This window comes from Panicum hallii, chromosome 4, assembly GCF_002211085.1.
Source record: "Panicum hallii strain FIL2 chromosome 4, PHallii_v3.1, whole genome shotgun sequence".
NCBI classification, from domain to species: Eukaryota; Viridiplantae; Streptophyta; class Magnoliopsida; order Poales; family Poaceae; genus Panicum; species Panicum hallii.
In genome coordinates this window covers 28,216,763-28,234,162 of record NC_038045.1, presented here as the reverse complement: position 1 = coordinate 28,234,162, position 17,400 = coordinate 28,216,763, and the positions used below count along the sequence as shown (strand labels likewise).

General features: G+C 50.2%; 1 protein-coding gene across 1 annotated transcript; it reads left to right on the top strand.

Annotated features, from left to right (window-relative positions):
• The first annotated feature begins 2,460 nt into the window (after positions 1-2,460).
• LOC112890428 (ice-structuring protein-like) lies at positions 2,461-2,889 on the top strand. Its single transcript, XM_025957318.1, has one exon. It carries the CDS (start codon positions 2,461-2,463, stop codon positions 2,887-2,889), a length of 429 nt encoding a protein of 142 aa, XP_025813103.1.
• Positions 2,890-17,400: the final 14,511 nt, after the last annotated feature.

The window sequence follows — 17,400 nt, the reverse complement described above, 5'->3', positions numbered from 1 at the left end:
GCGGCCGGCCGGTCTGCTCCTGCGCGTTCTCGCCGGCGGCGAGGTCTCTGGCGGGGAAGATCTAGCCTAGCAGGGCCTACGGGACGCAAGGTGCTTGGCGGTTGGTGATGTGCTCGAAGAGCGGTGGTGGAGCATGGCCGTCGGCGAGGAATGGCGGCGGCCGTGTTGGGGTATCGGCGTTCCCGGTGAGGGACCGGTGAACACGGGCAAGTAAGGCGTGCACGAGCACCAATGGGCTGTGAGGGTACGATCTGAGTACCTAGATGAGCTGGAGGTCGAGCAGAAGGGGGTTGTCGACGACGAGGCAGCGCGCGGGCATCTCCGGCGAGGGGCGGCTCGGGGTTAAAGCAATTCCGGCGAAGGAGGGCCGGAAGCTGGACCAGGTCGGGGAGCTAGCAGAGGAGGTGAGGAAGCGGTGGGCAGCTGGAATTTGGGCGGGGTGGAGTGGTCGCGGCGAATTCCGGCGAGGAGCGCGGGGTGAGTTCGGTGTCGCGAGGAGGAAGAAGGAAATCAGGCGAGGATGCAGGGATTTGGGTCGGGTTTTATAGCGACGGGGCACTCAGTGGAGGAGGAAGGGAGGGGGAGCAGGCACATGGCCGGCTTCAAGACGACGGGCGGCGCCGGCGTGCTCGACGGGGCTGCATGGCAGCTGCTCGGGATCGACGGCCCGACGTGGCTGAGCGGGGGACGGCCAGCGGGGGCAGCGCAGGCGGTGGGAGGAGTGGTGGGGCGACGCGTGGAGCAGGATAAGGGCGGCGCAGACCTGCAAGGGCTCGGGAGGTGGCCGGCGATAGAGATCACGCGCTCGGCAGAGAGCAGAGGAGATCGGGGCCTGAGGAAGACGAAGGAGGACCTAGGTGCAATTTCACAGAAATGCAGGGACCTCACTGAAATGCTCCGGTAACTTTCAAACCAGTGCTCAAATGGAGATGGGCCCAAAAGTAAAAGTGTATGTTTTTCCAAAATCTACAACTTTGCTTTAAGGCTCATTTGCAGAAGAGTTAAGGATTTGTAATTAATATAAAACTTAATAAGATTTCCAAACTTTACATAAATCCTATTTTAAAACTACACTACATATATATCCTATGTGTAGTTTCACCTATATTTACGATTTAAACACAAGTTTTTGACTTTTGCAAAACAACCCTCGTACATTTAAATTCTACCCTCCATGCTTACCCATTTAACACTAAAGGACCTCTATTAAAATATAATTATATAAACAACCCTTTTTCCCTTAGTATTTAAATTTTTAAACACACTTTTACCACATTTTGCACACAACTTCGTACTAAAATGTAGGGTGTTACAATGCTAAATACCTGAGTGTCACACAGCGGGTCCAGCCACGGAGGCCCGGCTCCCTCCGAGAAGGAGAAGGTGCCGGAGGCGGGCACCTCGTGGAGCAGCCGGGACCGCGAGGAGGACAGGTCGCGGAGGCTCTGCCGTGGCGACGGATCCTTCATGGGGGAGCCGGCCCCCAAGTTCCAGAAGACAACGGAGTCGGGGGGGCAAAGTATCTCCCAGGCTCCGCCGCCGCCACCACATCGCCAACAGTCGCAGGGGAGGCCAGAGGATACGCGGCGGTCTCCGCCACAGCAGTGACCACCGCCGCCACCACCGCCTCCACAGCAGCGCCAGGCACCGCCGCCACCTCCGCCCCAGCGACGGCAGCAGGTCCCACTGCCACCGCCACCGCCACCACAACAGCAGCAGCAGGCCCCACCACTATCAGACCCGGGGCCACCGGGCTGGGCACGTTACGTAGTCTAAGAGATTAAGCCCGTCTTATCTCTTATTCATTCTATTTATCTCTTGTTTATCCCGTTTAAATAGGAGATAGAGCTAACCAACACGGAGAGGACCTACTTGAGATATGCTCTGGTATGATCCCTCGACGGGGGGTTGGTTAGCATCTTTGTAACTCTGACCTCCCGGATATATAAGGGAGGTCAGGGACCCCCCTCAAAACAGAAGATCATTAGGTCATTCTACACCAAAGGGAATACAAACCACCATACAGGACGTAGGGTGTTACGCTCCGTGTGGCCCGAACCTGTCTAAAAGTCTTGTGTTCCTTGCACCTTCGAGTTCCTGATCTCGGCGTCTCCTCACCCAAAACTTACCACCTTGGGTATATCCCTCGGTGGGCAGCCGGTTAAACACCGACAACCACCGTCGCTTGAGATGCCTTCGGCGAAGAAGCCCCGCCAGTCGCCCGGGGCATCATCCATAGGAAGGAGGGATTCCCCAGTCTTCTAAGCAGGATGGGGGGAGTGGAGCTCCACGTGAGTGGTTAACTCCTCATGTCTTTTTGATTTATTTGTTTTTTGGATCCTTATCTTGATGACGTTTGTCAGGACTACTCGTCCTGCCACAACCTCCGCATCCTCCGGTGACTCTCCGGTCGGGAGGTCCGGCCCCCAGCCGGCCTCTTCCACCACCGCTGGGGGGCTGATGGCATCGTCAACAGCACCAGCATCCCCGCCCACGGCCGCGGAGGCCCGGGTCGGAGCTCCGGCGGCCGAGGCCGCATCCCAGATGGAGGCGACCCCTCCAGCCGCGGCGAGTGGAGAGACTGCCGCGGCGGCCACATCAGGAGCCATGGTGGAGGCTCCCTCTGCAGAGCCAGCCGCGGAGCAGGTTGCGGCGACGGCAGGGGCAGCCGTAGCAGCAGAAGTCGGAGGGGCTCCTAGCTCCGGCCCCCAGCCCGCGCAGGAGGACGTGCCGGAGGTGGTGCACGGGAGGCACCTTCTCCCGAACCCGGTGGAGGTCCCTCTTCCCCGCCTCCTAGTCAAGGCCCAGCAGGCGATGGAGGAGGCAGAAGCGGGCTTCTGGTGGGAGTGGGAGAGGCTAGAGGCGGAGTGGCTTCGGCTCTCCGACTAGGAGCGCTGTCTGGGGACCGCATCCAGGTGGTGGCCTCGCCGCCGAGGAACAGGCCCAGCTCGAGTGGGAGCGTGAGGTCCAGCGCAAGAAGATGCACAAAGTCATCGACCGGGAGATGGCAGTCGCCACCCGGGAGAAGGCGGTGACCCGTAAGGAGATGGAGGTGGAGTTGAAGGAGCGGTCAGCTCGTCGCACAATCGAGACTGCCAAGGCTATGGCAAAGACGATTGATGACTAGCGGGCCGCCCTCAACCTTTGAGAGGTAGCCATCCAGGAGGAGGAGGCCTGACTCACCGCCCTCCGGTCAAACCTGGAGGCCTGGACCCAGGACCTCGAGGAGCGGGAGGCCAAGGTGGAGGGATTCCTGGTGGAGCAGCGCGCCGGGGTTGAGCGGATCGTGAAGTGGGTCGGTGAAGCAAGCACCAACCTAGAACCCCTTGGGCTAAGTCCCATCCAGGTTGCAGAGGCCCCTTCTTCAATTGGTGCCATTCTTCCGGCGCTGGACTCTACCGGTGAGCGTCTGCAGCGCCTGGAGTCCACTCTCATCATGTGCCTCGAGGCTGAAGGTCACGGCGTGTTGTAGCCTCTGCACACTGTAGCAGCGCACGCCGTGACCTTCCTGCAGCAGGTCATAATGACCCTTCGCTCACACGCGTGGCGCCGTGATGTGACTGCACGCCCCTCGCCCGCGCACGTGGTGCGGTGACGCGACGTGCCGCCTCGGTAACTGGCAGGCTTACCGTGGTGTCAGCATACCTGCCCAATGTGTTAGTGGGTAGCCCATGCCCTGTCTCGGGCAAGCGCACCCCAACCACCCGCATTTAATGCGGTAGTTGGGCTGGCTTCTCATAGAAGGCTGGCTCCCACCGGACACGTGGTGGTGCTGGTTTGGCGGCCGCTTCCTCAGGGGCATGTGGCGGCACCGGACCTCCTCCCCGGTTGGAAGGGAGGTCCGGGCCCCCCTGGCTGGCTCAGGCGCTCAGGCCCCCTGGGGGTCCGGCTTCCACACGTAGGGGCCCAAGACCAGCCCGTGGTGGTCCGGGCCCGTAGTAGCCATTCCTGAGCACCTTGTCCTCACGGGCACGTGGAGGCGCCGGACCTGCTAGAGTGTGCGGGGAGGTCAGAAGACCGTGCCCCCAGTTGTCAGGCCCGGGCCGTACGCCCTGTCATCCAAAGGCTTAGTGCGAGGTTACGGATAACCTCACGCCCCTCAGGCTGGACACACTAGTAGGAGGTACCCCTATCTGTATGTACCGACAGTAACATTGGAGCATAATATTCCCTTTGGACCTTATGTTATGGCTTTGATCAAAGTGAAAACAAGGTTTATAGGTGCATGTCCAATTAAAATGAAGTCTTCTCATCCATTCAACAATGAGTCTGGCTTTCGTGGTAGAGAATTGACTCATTTTCCCGAGGTAGAGGGAAATGGTGATGGTGATGGTGAGGGCGCTGGACATGATGGTGGGAATACTTATGTTGATGATGATGCTCAGGCTATGCCTCCTCCTCCTCCACATATGCAGCCACAGTGGGCACCTCCAGCTGGTTTCTTTGATCCATACTTTCAGAACATGCAGCAGGGTCTTGGTGAGCAAATGTAGCAGAGGTTCCATGCTATGCAGGAGAGCTTCCAGGGGCAGTTCAGTGTTGGTTTTCAGTCCTTTGGGTAGTAGATGCGGCAGACTTTTCAGGGGCAACTGAATACTTGGTTTTGGGCTTTTGGGCACCAGATTCGCACTGATTTTTATGAGCCTGTGACGACTAGGCTTTAGAATATTGGACGAGGTCTTCACACAGACAAGATCTTCACTTCAGAGCAGCACCAGCAGCTTGTGGACAGGCAGCAGAGGCTTGAGAATGATTTCACTACTTTCTCCACTACCTTCTCGGGCTTCAATGATCACTTCTACTCCATTTATCCAGCTCCTGTGCCTCCTTAGTTTTATCCACATCATCCATATTATTCTCCTTCATCCCTGCCATCTCAGGATGATTAAATCTTCCATTTTGGTATTTGATGCCAAAGGGGGAGAAAAATATTGTTGGGAGTGATGGATGGATTCAGCTATCTAGGGGGAGCTCATGATGTTATTTTGTTGCATTGTTGCATTTGGACCTTTTGCATTGCATGTGTGTTGAACTTTGCATTTTGTGCTTGCATGAACATGGTTTGTAATAATTTCTATGCACTCTCGCTCGTATGTGGTACTAGAACTTGGTATTGTATTATGTGATGAACTATCATTGTTCTGCTTAATATCTTTATCTTGTGGATGTCCTACTACTAATTTGAGGCAAGGTTATCATGGATGGTTCATGTTGGAATATTATTGGAAATACTCTTGTTGCCTCTGTTTCCATTTTTGTAGGGGAGGCTCCGCAAAATTTCCATATCCAAGCATATGTGCAAAAAATAAACTCAAATCTCTATGCACAAATCTTGGGGGAGTTTTTCTCTACTCATTGAATTTTTTTGGCATTTATTCTTCATTTTATTTGCTCAACTGGTATATGGGTAAGCAACTTCAAAATTCACTCTCAAGTCTACCTTATGCCTTGTGTATGAAGTTGACTTGAAAACTTTTTTATCACTCCTTGAATTGTTATCATCAATTACCAAGAAGGGGGAGATTGAAAGCATCTAGGTCCTTAGTTTGGATTTTGGTAATTAATTACAACGGTTGTGGACTAACAATTTCATTTGAGAATTGAGTATAGGTTAGTCCCAGAGATGATTTGAGCCTCTATATGTGCTATGGAGATATTCTTTGTGAATGCATGATGGATGGCTCAAGGCAAAGGTATAAGATAGGGTTTTTCCATTTTACCAGTCAAGAGGTGATTAGCGGATGACATTTGATCGGATTAATAGGCTAGATAGCCATACTATCAAGAGGGGTTAATTTCATTTGCTTGATGGTTCTATAGTGCCACTCTGCTCAAACAATTGCATTGCATGCATATAGGAAAATCGTGTTTAAAAAAGTAGAAAGACTGGAGAGGAAACACTTGTTGGAAATGGCTAACTACGCTTGAGAGGTGGACGGTCTGCCATTTGTATGGTAGACCGTTCCATGACTTAGTGAAAATTCAAGTTGTCTAGTCGAGCTGAAGTTTTCAACGGCGAACGGTCCGACTCTAGGGGGGCGGATGGTCCATCGGCTAATGCAAGTGAATCGACAGAAACTTCAAAGTTTCTGGTGGGCTTTTCACGTTGAACGACAGATGGTCCACCTAGTACTGGCGGACAGTCGGCCTGGTCTTGTTGTGTGTTGACAGAAACTCAAATGTTTCTATCTAATTTTTGACCATAAATGGCGAACGTCCGGCCCTGGAGGGCGGACGGTCCGCCTGCTGATGCTGCGCAACGACAGAAACTTTGTTGTTTCTGTGTGTTCTTTAACCATGTTGGAACTGGGGGTTGGACGGTCCACCGGCTAAAATTTGAATCGTGACAGAAACTTGAGTGTTCTATGTTGGAACTTCGTTGAACTGCCGACGGTCCGCAGCTTGTGAGGCAGACGGTCCGCCTGGATTCACTTCTGACACAATTTGACTTTGAACATAGCCGTTGGTTTGAATGGCGGACCGTCTGGTCCTTGTGAGGCGGATAGTCCGCAAATGCTCTGTTTTCATGGGATTTGACTGTAATGGCTAGCCATGGGGGAAGGAGCTATACATATACCTCACGCCTAGTCGTGGGTGAGGTCTCTTGGCACTTTGAAAAGCTTCCTTGACATATTTGAGCCTTCTTCCTCCTCTCTCTCACTCACTTGGCTTTGAGGTTGCATCTTTGTGAGATTGAGAGCATCCTAGTGCATTGCATCAAGAGTTGAGCTTTGTGGCACTAGGGAGTCTTCAAGCAAGCATCATCGACTTGTTATTCTTGGAGGTTGCCACCTCCTAGACGGTTGGAGCTGAAGGAGATTGTGAAGGAGCCTCGGTTGTTCTTGTGAGAGGTCTTGTGCTCACCTCGCCGGAGAGGTGAAGGGCAACTCTAGTGGAATCGAGGTTTGGAGAGGTTCATTGATCCAAGTCGGCTCATACATGAAGTGTGACTTGATAGAGGAGCGGTTGGAGCTTTGAATCCACTTCAACATGGATTGGAGCTTTGAATCCACTTCAAGCTATTTCTTGCAATTTAATTTGAGCAATTACATTCCTATAGATTGAATTGATACTTGTCACCTTAGGTTGCAAACCTTCATGTAGAATAGAGTTAAATAGAAATAGGATTTCTCTTGCGTTACTAATCAAATTTTATTAGTGTTGTGAGTTTAGTTCAAACCGCCTATTTACCCCCCTTCTATTCGGTATCCTAGATCCTACAAACGACCACACCGATTAAGCCACACCGACTACCTTGATAGCCGCTCGCTCGGCAATGATGACTACTTTGACTAGATCGTGAATCAAGCTAAGTCATATTTTAATATTCTCTAGTCTCCATGACTATCACCAACCATATCATATATTTTGCCAATTCCCTGCATGGTCTGCCCGCTGAACGGACAGTCGGGCTACACCCTGCGAGTGTGCTCTATGCGCGGTCTTTTCTCTCACACATCGCCGACTGCTTTATATTTTCTCCCAACGGCTGCTAAAGTACTCGGGTAGCACACGCCTTAACCCGTGAAACCTCGACTTCCCTTGCAACTCTCTCATCACGTGTCCGATGACCTGCTCTCAGCACGATGAGTTGAGGTTGTGCAGGGCCAGGCACTTAAATGTGATAGGCTTTACATAACCTTACATCAAATCAATTCCGACACCTTCAATCATTTAATATTTCACATTATGCTACATAATGTTTGTGTGGCAGAACCAACCTGAATTATACCGGCTCAAGTACGTGAGTCCATTCCTGAGGGCTCCAACGTGCTTCAAATGGTATAATCCCTTGGCCTGTCGGGTAACGTCCTGATAAACCACAGATACACAGGATCAAATAAGGTTACCTCACACGAAGGTGAGTCCAGAGATACAATCACCATCATATTTTACATCACAAGGAATTACATTATAAGAGTTTTCAAAAGCAGTACATTACGAACTGCTAAAGTCATTGTTTTTGGCAGCGGAAAACATACGCGATAATTTACAGCACGTCGTCAAGACGGATGTCACGCTAAGCCCAGGCACGACATCACTCGGTATCACCAATGTTGGTCGAGGACGGATCCCATTTCACGGACCAACCTTCTAGAAAAGCACAGGGCCAAGGTAGGGGAAGAGTAGGGTCTTCAAGGACTATACCTGAAAAATATGTAACTAGCAAGACTGAGTATACTAATACTCAGTAAGGCTTAACCGGGGTTGGGTATATTACAGCCCATAACTAGACAAATGACAGCATTGTAAAGGCTCTGGGTTTATTTTCAGCTGAAAAGCAACAAAGAGTATGAACTACTTTCAAGTTTTAGCTTTCATCTTCTAGTTGATTATCCATTCTAGATTAGCACCTACACTAAGCAAGCAAGGTAGAGATTATCATCCATGAAGATTATCCATCATTTGTTACACTTCTTACTCTATGTGGTAAAAGGGATAAGCAGTCTCAATTTCCGCGAGAGACGGACGATTCTGAATCGAATTTCAACCTTGCAAGGTAAATCTAACACACACGCTTGGAACATCCAAAGATCGTTCCGAAGCAACCATTTGCCTTTCATTCCGGGTCGTGGACAGGGCCACCACAAGCGACTACAGGACCATACTCACACCCAATGTGTGCAGGACGTACGTCTGTAGCGCGACTACAAAACCCGTATTCCTGGTTGCCCTTGCAACACGTATTCCCACACGTCAAATCAAGTAACCAAAAGAACCAAATACATGTGATGGTCAGTATGTCCACTTGCCGGGCCGATTGGTTACTAGGCTTACCGCTTACCATATTTCGCGGTATGTGGTTAGTACTTTCAAACGCTTAGCCACCACTACCACATGGTTCGGCCTTAACCACTTTTAACAAAACAGACAGGGTAAACCTTCAGGTCATGATACAACACACGACCCTGTCCATCATCCTTATAGTGGTTGCAGAACTGTAAACAAGCAACTCCTATATCGCGCGAGTGACAGGAAATCACTCAACTTTTACCGTCCTATTTAGCAGAGCATCTAGCCGATATGGACTCAGGTTCAAAATATTGGTTCCTAGTATCAATGCATCTAGGGTTCCATTTCAACTCCTAAACTTAATGCAGGATATAATATATAAGTATAAGATTGCATAATGTAGTAATTTAATTACTGGGTTAAACACCGGGGCTTGCCTTTACTGGTGGGGCCGAAGTCAGAAATGTTAATATCTTCCGAACTTTGGTTCGGGGCTTCAGTTAATCCTTTGGTGACATTCACTCGGTCTTCAGGAGCATCCTCTGCAGACTCCTGGGAGATCTTGTGGGTACCGTCTGCGGAAGTAGTCGTATCTACATGTAATGCAACATTACATTCAAGTGTGCACACAAAACTATTTTACTTCACAACAAAGTTGTAATTCAACACTCATTTAACATATTACTTACATAACAACCAAAAAGATCTGAAACTAAACTTAGATAAAGTTTTAAGAGGACAACTAATTAGGATCGGCTACTTGTTGAAGATTACAACAGAGCCGACTGGAAAAAACGGAGGTATAGCCGATAGATAGGCTTTGGTCGTGTCTAATAGAGGCGTGTCTACTGTGCGATCTTACTGATCGAGGGTTGTGTACTTTGGTCTGGGTAGTCGATTGACAGGTGCACTGGTTTCCTGATTGATCAATGAAAACACCGATCACTTTAGCAGAGGGATGATTCCTAAAACAGTTGTGTCTTGACTGAGATGTACTTAAGTGTTATCCTAGGTAACTAGGTGTGGTTGTATCGGCTCAATTACGCCAGCCCAACAATTGAGTGGCGTACAGCCGATTGGAGTGTGGTTATGTGTGTGTGACCGATAGGTAGATAGCCGATTGCTCAGCCGATAAATCGGCTGATAGAAGGGTGTGGATAAGGATGGAAAAGATTGATCGGCTACCTTTGACCGTTGTGGAAAACAACTAGAATTGGCTTGGATCGGCCGATAGCAAGAACCTTAAGATCATGTCTGTATCTCCGATACATCGACTATATGCACCCGACGTAGGACAGGACAAAAGAATTGTATCGGCAGTAGCCGATATTAGAAGGGTAACAACCGGATTGGCTAGTCAGCCGATAGTAGAAGCATATCAAAAGAAATGCATCGGCTGACAGCTGTTACACAGAAACATCACAGACTCAAGGAAACGGATGCTTAGCGGCTGAGCTAATAGCCACCACTGAAGTATAGCTACAGAGATGTATTAGCTAAGCAATAGATGCACACGGACTAACAAGGATCTATATACGACAAGGAACCTAAGGAAACAGCAATCAAGACGAGGACAATGTCTTGATGGTAGGGATATGAGCACTAGGGTGATAGGATTAACTAACTGTCACACATCTCTATTTAAAACATACATCCTATGATTACTTTTCAGCTATATCACATGCATAAAATATAAGGTACAAATAAAGCACTCATTCCCTAATATTCAACCTACCACAAATCAAGGACTTTCAACTCAAGAGCACAACACAAAATTTGTAGATTTTGACCTAAAGATTCAAACAAAACTGATCTTGTATTTTTATGAACTTCTTACGAAAATCTATGAAATATAGAAGTTCACTGAGTTAAAATAAAGGAAGTTCTAGAAATTTTACAGAGAACACCCTAGAACTTTCTAAATCAAAGCAATCAAGTCCCTGGTTCGGGAAAACAGATAACAGGAAGTTAACGACGATATTCCGGCAAAGGAGTCGTCGGCATTAAGAAGATTCAGTGAATCAGGGCAAACCTTGGGGTAGCCTTGGTTGTAGAGGAAGAACGAATGGAAAGTGAATTCCCGTGGCAAACAAGATCGGCGATGAGAAGAGCTCGACGGTGACGAGATTCCGTGGGTGACAAAGAAGTTTGTCGGGGAGGGTTGCCGTGGGTGGAAGATGGCCGAAGGAGTAGTTTTCGTGGTGACTCGTGGTGATAGCGGTTGAGCGAGCCACGAGGGATAAGAACTGTTGGATGTCGTGGACCCTGGGACGAGACGATAGAGCCGGATTGGTTCGCTAGGACAACTCCTCCGCGAACCTCCAGGGTCCAACTGCTTACGAGCTAAACCTTCTTTTGCACACGCACGTGTGCCACAGAAACACGGCCGGCACACCCGCGTAGCTCCCTGCAGGACTGCCATGTTTGGTTGCATCGAGGCTCCTCCGAGTTCGTCACGCCTGACTACCGCCTTCGCTCCACAACTTCTCCTTCCGACTTGCCGCGCCATAAGCGCTTCTCCGCCTCCGCTAGGATCGAGGTCTGCTCGCACCTGGCCACCTCCAAACTCTCCACGAGCAGTCCGCAGTGCCGCCGGACTTCATCCGTTGCCTTCTCCTCGACGGCCTCCGATGTTCTCCACGCGCGACTCTACTGCCCCCTGGGCGAGTCCGCCCTGAATCGTCGCGCTGCAGCACCTCCTGCACTGCGTGCGACCTTCCTGTACACCAATTCGGTCGTGGCCTGAGCGCGTCCAGCGGAGACACCGCTATGCGCTAGACGCTGTCGTCTTGCACGCCGTTGCCCTGCACATCTCCTCCTTCTCCTGTTGCCGGTCCCGCACTCGCCTCGGCCTTGCCGCGTCGCAGGCCCCTCCGCAGCCGTCCTTGCCAAGTTATCACTGTGCGCAGCCTCATTGCCCTCCGTGTGGGTCGGTCCCGAGCCGCCACGCTTCAGCTCCGCCCGAGCCGCCGCACCGGCTCGCTCTCACTCCTTCGCTGTGCCGCGCTCCACTTCGCGCGCACGCAACTTTCTGTTCCAGCGCCATAGCACCGCCACGCCGCAGCCGTCAGCCTCCACCTTTAGCCCCTCGCCCCAGCGCGCCGCAGCCTAGAACCCGCTGTTGCTCGCTCGGCCGCAGTCCTCCGCACGCCTGTGCCACGCGCGCGCCTGGTTCCGCTCGGGGCCGCCCGCCTGCGCACCGCCTGCCTCGGGTCCGCCTGCAGAGCTGCAACCACGCCACCGGCCTGCCGCCTGCGCGCTTGGGCTGCGCCCTGCGCCCGCCCCACGAGCCGGCCGAGCCGCTCCCGCGCGCCCAGCTCCCGCAGCCCGAGCCTGCCCACGGCCTCAGGCCTCGCGCCTGCCTCCGCTCACTCCTGGGCCCGCTGCTCGCCTGCGTCGCGCGTCCTGCCGCGCGCTGCCCCGGCGCTAGCCTCCGCTCTCGAGCCGAGCCGCGCCTCCGCTCGCTCCAGTCGCGCGTGCCGTCACCTGGTGTAGGAGAGAGGGAGAGAGATAGAGAGAGAGAGAGGATGAAGATTGGGACTGTGCTGCCGGTGGAAGAAGCAAAGAAGAAAATGCCAGGGAAGAAGATAAGGGCGCCAGGGATAAGAGAACAGAGGAGAAGGGGGAATGGATTTCTTCAAGGATTGATGCGCAAAATCAGAGAACTGCAGGGACCTATTTGTAAAACAAAATTTCCCATCAATCTAAACCCGAATGAAGAAATACCCAAAACGAAAGTTGGAGAGTTTTTCAAACTCTACAACATTGCTTTAGGGCTCAAGTCCAAAAACTCAAAATTTGCATCTTTACACGTGAAATTTTGAACAAAGATTGGATTTGAATTACTTATGTCCTAAAGAATGAAACTTTATAAAATTCAGGACCTAAATGCAAGCATTGATGACACGTCATGATGACGGGATAGACTCGTCATAATGGTTGGATAGACATGTCATGATGACTTGCACTTTTTGCACTTTAGCCCTAAGTAAATTTTGAAAGTTACTTTTGTAAATCAAATACTTACACAAAAGGACTTGTACTTTTACAAAATTAGATAAACACCCTTAATTTTACCATTTTACCCAAACTTTTACACAATTCAACACATGCATTTCTAATGCAACTTTTTGGATAAAGATATATTTTTACAAGATATAAAATAAGAAAAATATATTTGCAAAACTACCCTTCATTCATTTTGAGATTACCTCCCATCCAAATACATTTTGCAAAAACAACCCTAGGTTTTTCTGTAATTACAAAAATACCGCTTTTTACTTGCACTTTAAATTTTCAAAAGCTTCACATAAGCACACATGAGCTTTATACAAACAAACACATATTTCACACGAACAAAATATATCTCTAGCATTACAAGTACACGAACTGTCACAGTTTGTATTGTTCTCTACGGCACCAACTACTCGGCATACCTTCAGCATCACATTTGGCTCCCAAGCTTGGAGGCTAGGTGCGACTGGGCACTCGGCTTGCCTTCGGCATGTCTCTGTGACTTTGCTAGCGACCTTGCTCGGGGGGTAGGCGCCGTACTTGACTCGGCGTGTCTTCACGACTCTACCAGCGACCCTGCCCGAGGGCCGGCGCCGCTACTTGACTCGGCGTGTTTCCGCGACTCCGCCATCGATCCTGCTCGGGGGCTAGGCACCGCTATTTGACTCGGCGTGTCTCCGCGACTCCGCGAGAAACCCTGCTCGGGGGCTGGGCACCGCTACTTGACTCGGTGTGTCTCCGGGACTCCGCCAGCGACCCTGCTTGGGGGCTGGATGCTACTACTAGACTCGGCATGTCTCCACAACTCCGCCAACGACCCTACTCAGGGGCTAGGCACCGCTATTTGACTCAGCGTGTCTCTGGGACTCCACCAGTGACCCTACCTAGGGGCTGGGCGCCACTACTTGACTCGGCGTGCCGTGACTCCGCTAGTGACCCTGCTCGGGGGCTGGGCTCTGCTACTTGACTTGGCGTATCTCCGCGACTCCGCCAGCGACCCTGCTCGGGTGCTGGGCGCCGCTCCTTGAGTCGGTGTGTCTCCGCAACTCCGCCAGCAACCCTGCTTGGGGCTAGGCGCAGCTACTTGACTTGGCATGTCTCCGCGACTCCGCCAGTGACCCTGCTTAGGTGCTGGGCACCACTACTTGACTCTGTGTGTCTCCGTGACTCCGCCAGCGACCCTGCTTAGGGTCTAGGCGCCATGCAAACAACTCGGAGGTCTTTGAGACTTTTGATCGGCCTAAATAGGATGAAATTTGTTTATTGACTCTCACAATGCTTCTGCGAACCGTCTTGAGGCTCAAGGGCTGCACCCAACGGGTGCGCCTAGGGGTGCATCACGTCGAAGATTGGGAATCCAGAAAGGGTGTTCATCCCGTTATGAGCACCGATCACCTTCGTGACTATCTAGGTAGAAGATTGACTCAGTTGCTTAGCGCTCGGGGGCTTGACGGAGGTAGACCCTTGGGAACCCTGACAGAGGGCCTGACCGGCAACCAGATGGGATGGGCCGACTACAAAAGGAAGGTATATTCAGCCTAAACACAGTTGTGATCTGATTAGATCTTTTGTATAGTAAGCAACTAGGGGACTTGCGATGTAAACCCTATCCCCCCTAGGTCAACACACATCATACCATCCACGACAGCCTCCCATCATAGGCTTTGGCGGCTTTGCGTCCCAAACGCAAGGCAATACAGATCCACCACCAACATGACGTAGGGTATTACGTGCATCGTGGCCTGAACCTATCTAAATCATTGTCTTCTGTTACCATCGAGTTCTTGGTTCTACGATCTCCCTCACCTTAAATCTACCACCGAGCATACCTCTGGTGGACTTGCCGGAATCCCAATCCGACAGTTGCCGCGCTAGGTAGGGGGATCGTCAGGATCCTTACAACGAGCTTGATGGCAGCTATCATCAACGACCGGGTAAGTTGACTTGGTTTTTGGGATAAATTAATTTAGAATCCTAGAATTCCTTGTTCTAAATAGGGTATGTTTATTAATCTTAGGTTGGATTGATTATTTCTTAAACAATCCTTTTGTAATTTCTTTCTAGATGGCTAGTAGAAGTTGGATGTACAAGGAGCCCTGATGTTGGGATGAGTTTTTGCATGGGGTGAAGGGTTTCCCTGCTGATGCAGAGGTGGATATGAGAAATAGAGGTGTACCAACAATGTATTGCCCGTGTATTGATTGCAATAATCAAAAAAAGTTTGCGCAATGTGACTATTGTCACACATTTGATCATGCATGGATTCAAAAATAAATATATATGTTGGAATTAACATGGCGAGGAAGGTCTTAATGAAGGTGAAGCAGGATGCCTTAATGAAGGTGAAGCAGATCACCACAACCAAGAAGATGTGGGATGCCTTAATGAAGGTGGGAATGATGACTTTTTGTCACACCCGATTTATAAAGAACATAAATCGAGCAATCATATATGCGCCAGGATCAAGTCACGCATATATATAACAGAATCATCAAGATATCACAACACATATCACGAATAACGATAACATAAATCGTAAATGAATTATTTGATTACAACTGAATCAAGAATCGGTTCGAGAGTTGCGGAAGTGTAAAAATGAAGTACATGAAGAGCTGGGCGCCACAGGGACGTCGACTGGGAGACAAACGCCTAGAAGTCATCGAAGCCGCTGACGTAGTCCTCCACATTGCCGGGCACTGAGCAGCAGTCGAAGATATCCAAGAGAACAGAAGAGTAGAGAGGCAAGTGTGAGTACAAACTCGTACTCAACAAGTATAACACAAACTATGAGGCTCTAGGCTGGCTGACTCAACTGCATTAGCTTTTAGTCTTGGCAAATTTTATTAAAACTATTTACTACAAGTGGATGAGTTAGCATAACCCAGATTACATAAGAAATTAATCAGTATTAACTAAGAACTACTAAGAACCATCCAAACCACCAAGATAACCCCACTAATCAGACGGAGGATCTGGGTCGCTCATGACTGTGAGCACAGCTGATATATTAGTTTTACACTCTCGAGATGTTGCACAACTTTACCCACAAGTCGTGAGCTACGCTAGTTTTTCATCACACTTCCTTAGGTGAGATGGCTAGCAAGCACACTACGAGACCGTTACAAAGGACCACGTTGGTAAGGTGTAACCGCTAAGGATTCTGGATCAGCGACGATGGGGCCCATCTCCGGGGGTACAAGCACACAGCACAGACCAAGCCGGAGGAGCAGGGACCATTGAAGCCTACCACCCCTCTTGCCCACGCAGGTAAGTTACTCCCGAACCAACACGACCTAATTAGTAAGTCAAGACCGTCCCATTCCAGTCTTGTAGTTGCGCGGTTGTCCCAGGTTGTCGCTCTATGAACCGGTCCTTATGGAGAGTGGCCAACCAAGCACTAAGCACCGTGCTGGCCCCCTAAACCAAGTTTCTAACAAAACACCTTTTACGGAGACGTGAGCCACTCAAGCACACAGCACAGAGGGCCACTCTCAGGATTAAATTGCATAGATCCATTAATCAAATTTAATTAAAAAGGACCAACGAGTGTGTGAGAGCGCCGCACCTAGCACAACTAACTACAATGCAACCCAAGGTACATATATAAAGGATAAAGGTGGCTAGGAAGTCCTTATGGGCATACAGAATTAAAATGCAGTATGAAATTGTATTAAAAAGTGATAGGAGGTTCATGTTATACTTGCCTTCCTCAAAGTTCTCCTGCTGCTGCTCAAAAGCTTCAGAGGATAGTGGCTCCTGGTACTCGTCCAAAGGCTCAGCGTCTACTCACGATCGTAATCATCAAGCATGGTCCACACATGCACACAAATGCAAACAAGGACAAAAGATAAGAAACAGTACAACATTACATCAAAACAGCACACAAGACTAGTCTAAAGCTATTCTACGCGTTGCAACAATCATGGGAGCGCAAGAATCAACTAAAACGGAGCTAAGACGCGAAATCTAGGGCTAAAACAAGGTCCAGGGGCTTTTCTGTAGGAAAACAGGAAAACCAGGGGTTCTGTGCAAAAAAACCAGGGACCTAAACATAATTAAATGCTAGACATAAGGTCTAACACGCTAAAACCTTAGGGCTGGACCGCGAGCACTAAAACCTGAAAGCTCAGGGGCATAAACGATAAAAACAAGACTAAAACGTAACTACCTTTGAACTAAAGAGTATTGCGGGTTGATTTCTCCAAAAGACAGGGGCTCTTTAGCAAGAATACCGGGCCGAAACGGTATCCTTTATTCTGGATCGTCAGATCTAATCCCAACGGCCCAGATTAGATCCATCTCGCGAAGGGGTACGCGCTCACCACGGCCACCCGATCTAAATCGGTCGGTTGAGATCTGATGCCGATCTGGATCTAATCCAGATCGTTGGTTCGAAATCGAGCGGTTCGGGTTGAGTACCGGTCTGGATCTAATCCAGACTGTTAGATTCAGATCAGGTGGCTGAGGAATCTCCAGCCGGCTCCGGCGGTGGCGAGACGTTGGGCGCGGCAGAGGGCGACGGGAGATCGCCGAAGTCCATGCGATTGGACTCTTCCGGCCTCGATTCGGGGTACGGCTAGCACGGGGAGAGAGAGGGAAGCACGGGGAATAGACCTAGGGGGTTCGGGAATGGCCAAATTGGCCGTAGTG

Bases quoted from the DNA above. Each gene is read 5' to 3' on its own strand.
- LOC112890428 (XM_025957318.1), top strand. From the start codon at position 2,461: ATGGCATCGTCAACAGCACCAGCATCCCCGCCCACGGCCGCGGAGGCC.